The sequence below is a fragment of the Bufo bufo genome, chromosome 1 (genome assembly GCF_905171765.1).
Source record: "Bufo bufo chromosome 1, aBufBuf1.1, whole genome shotgun sequence".
Taxonomy (NCBI): Eukaryota; Metazoa; Chordata; class Amphibia; order Anura; family Bufonidae; genus Bufo; species Bufo bufo.
Genome location: NC_053389.1, coordinates 795,179,078 through 795,191,193, shown reverse-complemented (window position 1 = coordinate 795,191,193; position 12,116 = coordinate 795,179,078). Strand labels below are relative to the sequence as shown.

General features: G+C 48.3%; 1 protein-coding gene across 1 annotated transcript in view; it reads left to right on the top strand.

The window, feature by feature from the left end:
- LOC120986490 (calcium-binding mitochondrial carrier protein SCaMC-3-like) overlaps nt 1-10,659 on the top strand; it is a 16,123-nt gene extending 5,464 nt beyond the window's left edge. Inside the window, exons 3-10 of the mRNA XM_040415108.1 lie at nt 1,342-1,429; nt 2,522-2,633; nt 3,642-3,800; nt 3,876-4,028; nt 4,753-4,860; nt 4,966-5,133; nt 5,218-5,371; nt 8,960-10,659. Coding sequence (XP_040271042.1) covers nt 1,342-1,429; nt 2,522-2,633; nt 3,642-3,800; nt 3,876-4,028; nt 4,753-4,860; nt 4,966-5,133; nt 5,218-5,371; nt 8,960-9,144 — 1,127 coding nt within the window. The 3' untranslated portion in view covers nt 9,145-10,659. The remainder of the gene's footprint in view (nt 1-1,341; nt 1,430-2,521; nt 2,634-3,641; nt 3,801-3,875; nt 4,029-4,752; nt 4,861-4,965; nt 5,134-5,217; nt 5,372-8,959) is intronic.
- Nucleotides 10,660-12,116: the final 1,457 nt, after the last annotated feature.

Genomic DNA, 12,116 nt, shown 5'->3' with positions numbered 1-12,116 from the left:
AAGGGAGATTGATGGAGTTGCCTTTGCTCCCCATAGCAACCAATCACAGAGCGGCTTACACTTCACTTTCCACTCTTGAAAAATGAAAGCTGAGCTGTGATTGGTTGCTGTTTTGTGGATTTCATAAAGCTCTCCATGACAACACAGCATTTGACATAAATCACAGTCTCAGTAGTGTAGCCTCAGGCTTCGGGCCTGGTACTTTATGAGATATCCATATTGTCAACTGGCCTAGTTGCCCATAGCAACCAATCAGATTCCACTTTTCTTTTTTTAGAGCTCCTTTGGAAAATGAAAGGTCGAATCTGATTGGTTGCTATGGGCAACCCAGCCATTTTTCCTTTACACCAGTTTTAATGAATCTCCCTCATAATAATTACAAATCTCAGACGCAGGGATGACCTTAGCGGACATGTGGCCTGCAAAGATGGGAAAACCGGACCTCTCCATAGGGCTGTGTGAGACTTGGAGTTGTCATGGTGACAACTTGAATTGGGCTGAGGATTGTCTAAAATGTGTAAAATAGCCGCGAACCCTCATCTGTGTGAGAATGACAGTCTCTGGGTGTAAACAGTAGTGTTGCCATTCATAGACAGCAAGCAGGGATCTTGAAAATGGTGACAGATTCCTCAAAACTATCTTGCAGATAAACCCGTCTCTGTTGCCGGCCGTGACCAATCACAGCGAGAATTTCGTTTTCCCTCCGCAGTTTTAAGTCCTGAAAGCTGCGCTGTGATGGGTTGCTATGGGCGACAGACAGGTTCTGCTATTGGCCAGTGTTGGATTTGACGCCAGGAGAGGCCTGTATGGCGGTTACGCCCCGTGTCTGGCGCAGACGTCCCGTGTCATTACAAGGAGCCTTGCGTCACAATCTAATCCAAGGCGTCTGGAAGTCACGGTCATGAATTCCTTTTTTCCAAGGTCATGAGACGCTGGAGCTAGGACCAGTGCCAGCCTCTGACTATGGCACAAGGGCAGTGTAGCTGGCAGCGCGGGCACAGTCTCCACTTCTGATTGGCTGTGCAGTAACCAATCATAATTAACATCGCCTGCCAATGAATGGCGAGATCTGCTGATGAGCTGCTGGTCATTGGTGATGCCGTGTGCCACGCAGCCAATCGCTGCCCTCCTGTCTATGTACAAATGGCACTGAGCTGGCACCGTTCACATTGCATAAACTGGGCGTGTCCGATGGCGCCCCATAACGGCAGCACCATCCTTCTACACCCCAGGTCACACACCCTAATTCAGGAACGTTCATCTCCACGTCAGCCGTTGCATTATCTGTTCCTGGGAAAGCTGGGTGGCAGCTAATGTTTTCATTCTCTTGGTCCCACCCAGGTCACATTGATGCGTCGGAGATCCAGGAATGTTTTCTCGGACTTGGGGTTAACATTAACCTGACCCAGGCCCACAAGATCCTGCAGAGGTGAGAGGGAAGGGGCTGGGGGGGGGGGGGATGGGCATATTTACACAGGAAATAATCCATCTATGCTAAAACAACAGCCCCTTATGTGGACTTTCCCCCTCGACAGGTTCCACCTGTTTTATGTCTACACAATTGTCATTTGGCTACCCCGGTCCCCCTGACTGATACCTGGGGGCGGGGATGACCAGTATGTGACCGAGTGGGGGGGGGGGGGGGAAGCGTTGGTAGGTATGTCAGGTATGGAGTGGAAAGCTAGTAGGCAAAAAGACAAAGATTCCATGGCAGCACAGAGTATTTCAGGAGATGAGAATTCTCCAACTTTATTATCAAGCCTTACCACTTAACATCAGTGCCCGACCTCAGTGCTCACAATAAAGGAGGAAGCTGCAGATTGATGGCTTTCATTCTGTAGTTATGTGTAGCGAGCATCTATGGATGTGATCAGGGGGTGGCTCAGATCTATGGATGTGATCAGGGGGTGGCTCAGATCTATGGATGTGATTAGGGGGCGGCTCAGATCATCTATGGCAATGGATGTTATTGGGTGGCGTCTAAGATCAATGGAAGTGATTGAGGGGCGCCTAAGATCAATGGATGTGATTGGGGGCATCTAAGATCAATGGATGTGATTGAGGGGCATCTAAGATCAATGGATGTGATTGAGGGGCATCTAAGATCAATGGATGTGATTGAGGGGCATCTAAGATCAATGGATGTGATTGGGGGCGTCTAAGATCAATGGATGTGATTGGGGGCGTCTAAGATCAATGGATGTGATTGGGGGCGTCTAAGATCAATGGATGTGATTGGGGGCGTCTAAGATCAATGGATGTGATTGGGGGCGTCTAAGATCAATGGATGTGATTGGGGGCGTCTAAGATCAATGGATGTGATCGGGGTGGTGGCTCAGATCTATGGATGTGATCGGGGGGCGGCGGCTCAGATCTATGGATGTGATCGGGGTGTGATTCAGATAAAATAGTCATTGCTGTAGTGCTGCCAACTAGTGGAGCTCACTGTCATTACACAGACCTGTCTGCAGACCTGTATACTCAGCGGCTCTACTTTTCATTTTTCTTGGCCTACATACAGCATGGATCGTAATGGCACATTAACCATTGACTGGCTGGAATGGAGAGATCATTTCCTACTGAATCCCCTGCACAATATGGAGGATGTGGTCACCTACTGGAAGCATTCCTCTGTGAGTACGTTAAGTAGCAGTCAGTGGTCGCTCTCATATGTACGGTATAGTGTCCCATCATCATATTTAAACCGGGTACAGATGGGTGAGTTGTCCAAGGGGGTGCCCACAAGGCAGGGTATTTAAATACTAGCAGTCTAGCTCCTGGTGTTCCTCTGTTGAAACTCTGCTTTAGGCCTCTTTCACACGACCGTATGGTTTTTTCAGTGTTTCCGTTTCCGTTCCGTTTTTCCGTATGGCATATACAGTAATTTCATAGAAAAAATTGGGCTGGGCATAACATTTTCAATAGATGGTTCTGCAAAAAACGGAACGGATACGGAAGACATACGGATGCATTTCCGTATGTGTTCCGTATTTTTGCGGACCCATTGACTTTAATGGAGCCACGGAACGTGATTTGCGGGCAATAATAGGACATGTTCTATCTTTCAACTGAACGGAAATACGGAAACGGAATGCATACGGAGTACATTCCGTTTTTTTAGCGGAACCATTGAAATGAATGGATCCATATACGGAACACAAAAAACGGCCCGCAAAACTTACGTAATTCACGTAATTTATGAATATATCAGCAATCAGATGTTACCTTCCCTTTTGTCAAAAGGGCGTGTCCCTACCTAATCTGTTTGGGACATCCGATTTGGATAGGATCATACCATATAGGGAGACACCTCATTGACAGCGGCCAGTTGTCAGTTCGTTTATACATTTCCAAGAGGAATGTCAGAGGAACGCGATAAGCCACTGCCGCCCATTTACAGGAGGATGCCATTGTGGGCCCATTCAATTGTTCTACATCATGCAGAATCCTTAACACCTTAGAACGTGGTCGGGAGTCCAGAGCCGCAAAGCGGGGAATGGCGGCAAGTGGGAGGCCACCAGGGTGTGAAGTGTATCTCCAGCAGCACAGAGTATTTCAGGAGAGCAGGGTGATGATCTTGTGGGAGGCAGCGGTATAGTGGATAACTCTCGTCGTCAGCTGTGTGACTGTTTGTTTTCCAGATGCTTGACATAGGGGAGTCCCTCGCCGTTCCAGATGAATTTTCCCAAAAGGAGATCCGAACCGGCACATGGTGGAAGCAGCTTCTAGCCGGAGGAGTGGCGGGGGCCGTGTCCAGGACAGGAACGGCCCCTCTGGACAGGCTGAAAGTACTAATGCAGGTAATATACAGAAGGTAAATGCACCATCACTGACTGACTCCGCCATGCTCATGAGTCCTCATCCGCACGCCCCAGGTCCATGGGACAAGATCTAACGGCCTCTCGATGCTGAAAGGTCTGATGGGGATGATCGAGGAAGGAGGGATCCGATCGCTTTGGCGGGGGAATGGCATAAACGTATTGAAGATTGCACCGGAGTCTGCTATCAAGTTCATGGCATACGAGCAGGTGAGCTACCTTCCATGCTTTACACTGCAACACTGCTTGTTAAGATTGTCCAATGGTTACACATGAGCTGGTGACAGTACATCTCCTTGTAGATATGTGGTTGTTCCCATTGTCCCTGTGAGCAGAATATATACTCGCGAGCATGTTCGTGTCAGGTTAGAGTGCCCCCAAGTGGGAGGAACTGTGACAGGGACATTCACTATTGAGACAGTTACACACGAGACTGGAGTCCGGTTTTTGGGTGTGTCCCTCAGGACCACTAGCGATCGGGGCAGCAGCACTTTACTTCGAGCTCAGGTTTACTTGGGTATTGTCAGGTACTGCAACAAAGGGGCTGCAGCGCAACAGCAAGCTCCGCGTCCCCTTAGTTCCTCTGATTGATGGGGCCACAAGCCCACCAAGGAGCCATCGCTGTTGAATCTGTGAAAGCCTGGTCCAGGATTAGAAAAACATGGCCTCCATTTTCCAAAAACAGCGCCACACCTGTCATAGGTTGAGTATGGTATTGCAGCTCAGCTGCAATAACACTAACAACTCGTGGACAGAGGTGGCGCTGTTTTTGAAAGAAAGCGGCCATGTTTTTCTAATCCTGGACAACTTCAGCTTTTACTGGATGCCCTAAAACTTCATGGATGGTAACTACACAGTGTGAATGGGATCCACTGAATACTGTGTAAAACCTGCACATGTGAACACAGCCTGACATGATGATCTTATTCCACAGATCAAGAAGCTTATCCGGGGCCAGCACGAGACCTTGAGGGTGAGGGAGAGATTCGTCGCTGGGTCCCTGGCCGGTGCCATAGCCCAGACTCTGATCTATCCAATGGAGGTGAGCGGACCATACAATATCAAGTAGTGAAATTCCTCTAATCCAGCACTGAACCAACTCTGGATGAGAAGACTGATGGGACGGCATCCTTTATTGTCTCCATAGGTCCTGAAGACGAGGCTGGCTCTCCGCCGCACCGGTCAGTACTCGGGAATGTCGGACTGCGCTCGACAAATCCTGCGCACAGAAGGGGTCAGAGCGTACTTCAAGGGCTACCTCCCAAACCTGCTGGGCATTGTGCCATATGCAGGCATTGACCTGGCAGTGTATGAGGTGAGCTTGAGCCAGGGGAGGGGGGCACTGATCCGTGCCTGATGTCTGCCTGTATAACCTTCTGTTATTGTGCCCGTCATTCAGACGCTGAAAAACACATGGTTACAGAGGTACCAGACGGGCTCCAGCCCTAACCCAGGCGTCCTCGTGTTACTGGCGTGTGGCACCATTTCTAGCACATGCGGCCAGATTGCCAGCTATCCTTTAGCCTTGGTTCGGACACGCATGCAGGCGCAAGGTGAGAATGAGTTAAAATCCAGTTTTAACCCCTCAAGGACATGCGCATGTACGGTGCAAATTGGGGCTTTTAATGAATGCAGCCACATTTTACATAGCGGATATCTGGAGGTATGGTCTATGATCGGCAATAACGGCGATCACTGATATTTAACTCATCGTGTCCTTTTCAGGGGTGGGCTGGAAGCTTAACGTGGACCTGGAAAAAAACTAAAAGTGACCCCGCTGTAGGCGGGTCCAAATTGATAGAAGGCGGGACAACTGAAGTAGGCGGGACCAGAACAAAATACTGCCTCCCACGTAGTATGATCTCAGTATGATTTTCATAAAGTGCCTGGCTGGCGGCCAAGAGGAGGGCTTGGGCGGCCCTCTGGGCATCAGCCCACCAGGAAATTTTCTTGTAGGTTCTATGGCCAGTCCGCCAATGGTTCTTTTCCCAGGAACACTGCACCCCTAGGGACTGAATGGCGCCCCCGCACCGTGATCGAGGGAGCCGTTCAGTGCTATAGCAGCCTTGACCCTTTTGAAGGCTGAGGCCTGCCGCAGAGAAGTTACTATCAGGCCCTATCAATAGGAACAGAATCAGATTGGACTTAAAATAAGTATACATAAAAGTGATTTATTTTTTTAATATTAAAAATTTTTTAATTATCCCTTTCCCCATATTAAAATGAAACTAAAATAAAAAAAAATTACATCATTTGCATCTGTGTCCCAAAACATCTGTAATATTATAATATAAAGGTATTTATCTCGAATGGCGCAACGGTGAAAAAGATGGCCAATTTGCAGGTTTTTTTCATCCCTTCACCTCCTGAAAGAAATTGAATAAAAAGTGATCAAAATTCATACATGGTCCAAAATGGTATCAATAAAACTTACAGATTGCCCCTCAAAAAATAAGGCCCTCACACAGCTCAATAGACATAACTATAAGGCCTCATGCACACGACCGTTGTGTGCATCCGTGTCCGTTGTTCCGCTTTCCGTGATTTTCTGCGAACCCATTGACTTTCAATGGGTCCGTTGAAAACTCGGAAAATGCACCGTTGTTCATCCGCGTCCGTGATCAGTGTTTCCTGTCCGTCAAAAAAAATGACCTGTCCTATTTTTTTTTGACGGACAGCGGTTCACGGACCCATTCAAGTCAATGGGTCCGTGAAAAAACACGGATGCACACAAGATTGGCATCCGTGATCCGTGGCCGTAGGCTACTTTCACACAGACGGATCCGCAGATCCGTCTGCATAAAAGCTTTTTCAGAGCTGAGTTTTCACTTTGTGAAAACTCAGATCCGACAGTATATTCTAACACAGAGGCGTTCCCATAGTGATGCCGCACCTAAGGGGTTAATTGTGTGTATCATAGCCCCCTGTAAGAGATCAGGTGCTGCCAGGCAGGAGGGGGCAGACCCCCCTCCCCTGTATTTAACTCATTGGTGGCCAGTGCGGCCCCCCTCCCTCCCCAGTATTATATTCATTGGTGGCCAGTGCGGCCTACCCTCTCCCCCCCTAATTAAAATCACCTTCCCCCATCATTGGTGGCACCGGAGAGTTCCGATCGGAGTCCCAGTTTAATCGCTGGGGCTCCGATCGGTTACCATGGCAACCAAGACGCTACTGCAGTCCTGGCTGCCATGGTTACTTAGCAATAGAAGCATTATACTTACCTGCGATGTCTGTGACCGGCCGGGCGCTCCTCCTACTGGTAAGTGACAGGTCTGTGCTATAAGCAATGTGCCGCACAGACCTGTCACTTACCAGTAGGAGGAGTGCCCGGCCGGTCACAGACATCGCAAGTAAGTATAATGCTTCTATTGCTAAGTAACCATGGCAGCCAGGACTGCAGTAGCGTCTTGGCTGCCATGGTAACCGATCGGAGCCCCAGCGATTAAACTGGGACTCCGATCGGAACTCTCCGCTGCCACCAATGATGGGGGAAGGTGATTTTAATTAGGGGGGAGAGGGGAGGCCGCACTGGCCACCAATGATGGCGGGGGGGGAAGGTGATTTTAATTAGCTGGGGGGAGAGGGTAGGCCGCATTGGCCACCAATGAGTTAAATACAGGGGAGGGAGGGGGGCCGCACTGGCCACCAATGAGTTACATGCATACAGTGGAGGGGGGTCTGCCCCCTCCTGCCTGGCAGCACCTGATCTCTTACAGGGGGCTATGATACGCACAATTAACCCCTCAGGTGCCGCACTTAATTGTGCTGATCACAACCCCCTGTAAGAGATCGGGTGCTGACAGGCAGCAGGGGGCAGTTATTACACAGTTCTTAGTATATTCTAACTTGAAGCGTCCCCATCACTATGGGAACGCCTCTGTGTTAGAATATACTGTCGGATCTGAGTTTTGACGATCTAACTCAAATCCGATGGTATATTCTAACATAGAGGCGTTCCCATGGTGATGGGGACACTTCATGTTAAAATATACCATCGGATTGGAGAAAACTCAGATCCGATGGTATAATGGGGACTCCTGACTTTACATTGAAAGTCAATGGGGGACGGATCCGTTTGCAATTGCACCATATTGTGTCAACGTCAAACGGGTTTGTCTCCGCACGGCCAGGCGGACACCAAAACGACTTTTTCCTTCATGTCCGTGGATCTTCCAAAAATCAAGGAAGACCCACGGAAGAAAAAACGGACACGGATCATGGACCTACGGACCCTGTTTTTGCGGACCGTGAAAAAAAACTGTCGTGTGCATGAGGCCTAAAAGGAATAGGGGTCAGAATGTGGTGATGCAAAGAAAAAATTATTTTTTACAAAGGTGTTTTTTTTTTTTTTTTTTGTTTTTTTTTTTTAGTATTACAACCCAAGAAAAACTATAAAATAATATGGTATCACTGTAATCGTACTGACCAGGAGAATGAAGGCCACCGGTCAGTTTTACTTTATAGGGTACGCTGTAAAAATGAAACCTATAACATAAAAACTGACGCAATTATGTTTTTTTTTTTCCCAAGTGCACCCAAATTGGAATTTTTTTCCAGCTCCCCACTACATTGTATGCAATAGTAAATGGTGCCATTAAAAAGTACAACTTATCCCTCAAAAAACAAGCCCTCATACAGCTATGTGAACGGAAAAATAAAAAGGTTATGGCTCGGGGAAAGGCAGGGAGTGAAAAGCAAAAACATTATAAAAAAAATCGCTGTGTCCTTAAAGGGGTTTTCTGTTCAAGATATTCCCTGTGCAGGTGTCCTATCAGGTCACTCATTCAGGGCCCCCTCTATGAGCCATAGCGGAGAGGCGCACTTTGTATAAGACCACCCTAAGGAGCATCCACTTTCTTCTCAGCTGTGGTATTTGGTCTAGGGAAAGATGGGTTGCAGACAAGATGGCTGCAGTTGCAGCACTCTGTTTTCCAGAGAAAAATCTGATATGTCATTCGGAGGAAGAGGGGCTGAGAATTCAACATGAATCTCTGCCGTCCCGATAGTTGTTACAGTGTATCAGAGCAGGTACAATGTATAAGCCTTCAAGCAGGGGTGTGTGACGGCAGAATTGTGAGTGCAGCTCTGAAGGTGTGATCTCTCTGCTAGGATTGTACATGACCATGTCTCTTTTGTTTCAGCTTCCATCCAGGGGTCTCCGCAGCTCTCCATGGTGGATCTGTTTCGTTACATTGTGGCTCACGAAGGGGTCCTCGGCCTGTATCGAGGGATCGCCCCCAACTTCATGAAGGTGATCCCTGCGGTCAGCATCAGCTACGTCGTCTATGAGAATATGAAGCGCGTGCTGGGCGTGACCAGCCGGTGAGACCGCGGACACCAGCGATGGAGGGACTCCGGTATTATCCCACCCATAAGCTGAAAGAAAGGTTACTTCGCATCTGGGGACCCCTTTTTTTATAAAGGGCGTCTTTTGTAATACTGCCACATTTCACTCACTTCACCCTGGATGGGGCGACTATCACGGCCTCGCCCCGAAGACGAAGGTCATTTTATACTGAATGTATATTTTTCACGTCATATTTTTCTTTTTTGAAGAATGTACCCCGCGCCACACACTGAATGTAAATGACCACTCTGCCACCAGGGGGCGCTGGGTCCTAGTCTAGAGCAATGGTTCTCAACCTGCTGGAGCTACAACCTGCAGTAAGCACGCTGGGAGTTGTAGTTTCACACCAGGTTAGATGCCACAAGTGCTCTAGGGGGGGGGGGGGATGGGGGGTTTTAGCCGTCCACATTTTAGCTCCGCCTCCAACGCTATTAATTCTTCTTTTAATGAATGTTAATGACTTTTTATTTTTAGGCAGTCAGTGGAAGGTGAATGTATTTATTGCAGCGTGTGAGAGAGAACGTGTCGTCAGGTCACCGGAGAAAGTATTAATTTATTTCTACGGGTCATAGAACAAATCCTGTCCAGGTACCGGGGAGGCAGGGCTCCGCCCACTTCATACCGTCACGTAGGATACGTTATGCGGACTGAAGACCAATACTGTACACCTGCAGAGCCTTGCAATCTAAAGGTGTGTGGATGTGCCTGTCTCTCTGCAGAGCATCGCACTGTGTTGTGTCAGGGAGGGAGGTGCACATCAATACAGAATATCTGCAGAGCATTGCACATCAGCCAGTATCCATGGGTGGAAACGGCAATGAGTTTGGAGTCTGCAGCACATTTCATTGTAATCTGTGCATGGTGTGAGCTGTTATTGTACATCTGCAGACCATTGCTCCTCAGCCCGTGTATATTGGGTGCAAATATACGAAAGTGTACCTGTACATCCTGTAACATGCCTGTACTGCAGCCAGTGCTTTTATATCTGTGGTGGCTAATATCTGCAGAGCATTTCAACCTGACATGGGGCATCTGTGCTGTTACTGTATGTGGAAAGTTAGCTAAGGTTTTAAAGTGATGCTGTGTTCCTGCAGAGCATTACATCCTAGCTTTTAGTCACATCTGCTGAATATTCACGCGACTATGCTCTGCGGCCTGTATATTTTGGTTTTAAACACGTACTGTATATCTGCAGAGCATTTCATCACACCCCTGGTATTTTTGTGTAGGTTATTTACATGGAATCGTCCTGAGAATAATCTATGTCTTGTACATGGAGAGTGGCAGTCCTGCTGCTGCAGAGCATTGTGCCACTGCTGTCTGGGTGTGCTTTTTGCACTGTTACTGTGCCTCTGCAGAGCATTATGCTTCACCACTGGAGGGCTGCTGCCCGCACTGTTACTGAGATTACCCCATTAACAGTAAGGGGTGTGTACACCCCACACTACTGCGAGTAACTTCTACACTGAATAAAACCCATTTCAGATTCTTCAACCAGCTGCTGGTTCTGACTTATCGTAATGTGTGTTGGTTTTATCTACTGCCTGCAGCAATCAGTCCAGTTTATTACCCCATTCATTTACTATTATGCACTAACTACAACTGGCCACTGGGTGGAGCAGTAGAGAAGCCGGTGTTCTGTCAGAAAACCTTACCTCGTCAGATTCCCTTACCCCACGTGACTTCTGGGGGTGTGCGCCTCTGCGCAAGCGCAGTACCACGGCCCCGGGTAAAATTACAGTGAGCGTTGACTCGTGGACGCGCGTGCGCTCCCAGGGGTAAGGAGATCGGACTGTCTTTTTTTGTCTTGTTAAATCTCCTTACCCTCACACTGCGCACGCGTGTATTGTAAAATCTCCTTACCCTCACTACACGGCGCGCTTCAGATTCATTGCTGGCTGGCTTCGATCAGGATCAGGTCGGCAGCAATGCCCCCCAATATGATGCACCCACCCCCCCGGATGGCTGATAGTGCTGTGAGCATGGAGAGACCGAGCTGATCCTGATCAAAGCCAGCCAGCAATGAATCTGAAGCGCGCTGTGTAGTGAGGGTAATGAGATTTTACAATCCGTGCGCGCGCAGTGTGAGGGTAAGAAGACAAAAGACCGTCAGAGCTCCTTACCCCTGAGAGCGCATGTGCGTCCATGAGTCAACGCTCACTGTAATTTTACCTTACCCATGCCCTGGTACTGCGCTTGAGCAGAGGATCCGTGTCGTGGTACTGTGGTTACGCGGAGGCGCACACCCCCGGAAGTCACGTGGGGTAAGGGAATCTGACGAGGTAAGGTTTTCTGACAGAACACCGGTCATTAGCATATGAAGCAGCGGGCACACAATTGCTTCAGACTGGCAGAGATCTGCTCCATCCGCTGCGTATTCACACGGTACGCTCATGTCACTGTCTTTGTCATGTGAATATTCCCATGCCTAAAGATTTGCATTGACACCCAATCACAGCTCACACATCACTGTGACGAGGGGACATCCTCTGCGTCTGGAGGAAAGAAGGTTTGTACACAGACATAGAAGAGGATTCTTTACGGTAAGAGCAGTGAGACTATGGAACTCTCTGCCTGAGGAGGTGGTGATGGTGAGTACAATAAAGGAATTCAAGAGGGGCCTGGATGTATTTCTGGAGTGTAATAATATTACAGGCTATTGCTACTAGAGAGGGGTCGTTGATCCAGGGAGTTATTCTGATTGCCTGATTGGCAGGAATTTTTTATTCCCCTAAAGTGGGGAAAATTGGCTTCTACCTCAGTTTTTTTTTTTTTGCCTTCCTCTGGATCAACTTGCAGGATAACAGGCCGAACTGGATGGACAAATGTCTTTTTTCAGCCTTATGGACTATGTTACTATGTATCACTGTGAACAATGGCCAACTGCTTGTGTCATGCTGTGATCCACATAGGACTTTGCATTATATCAGATAAGTCACTAGGCACTAACA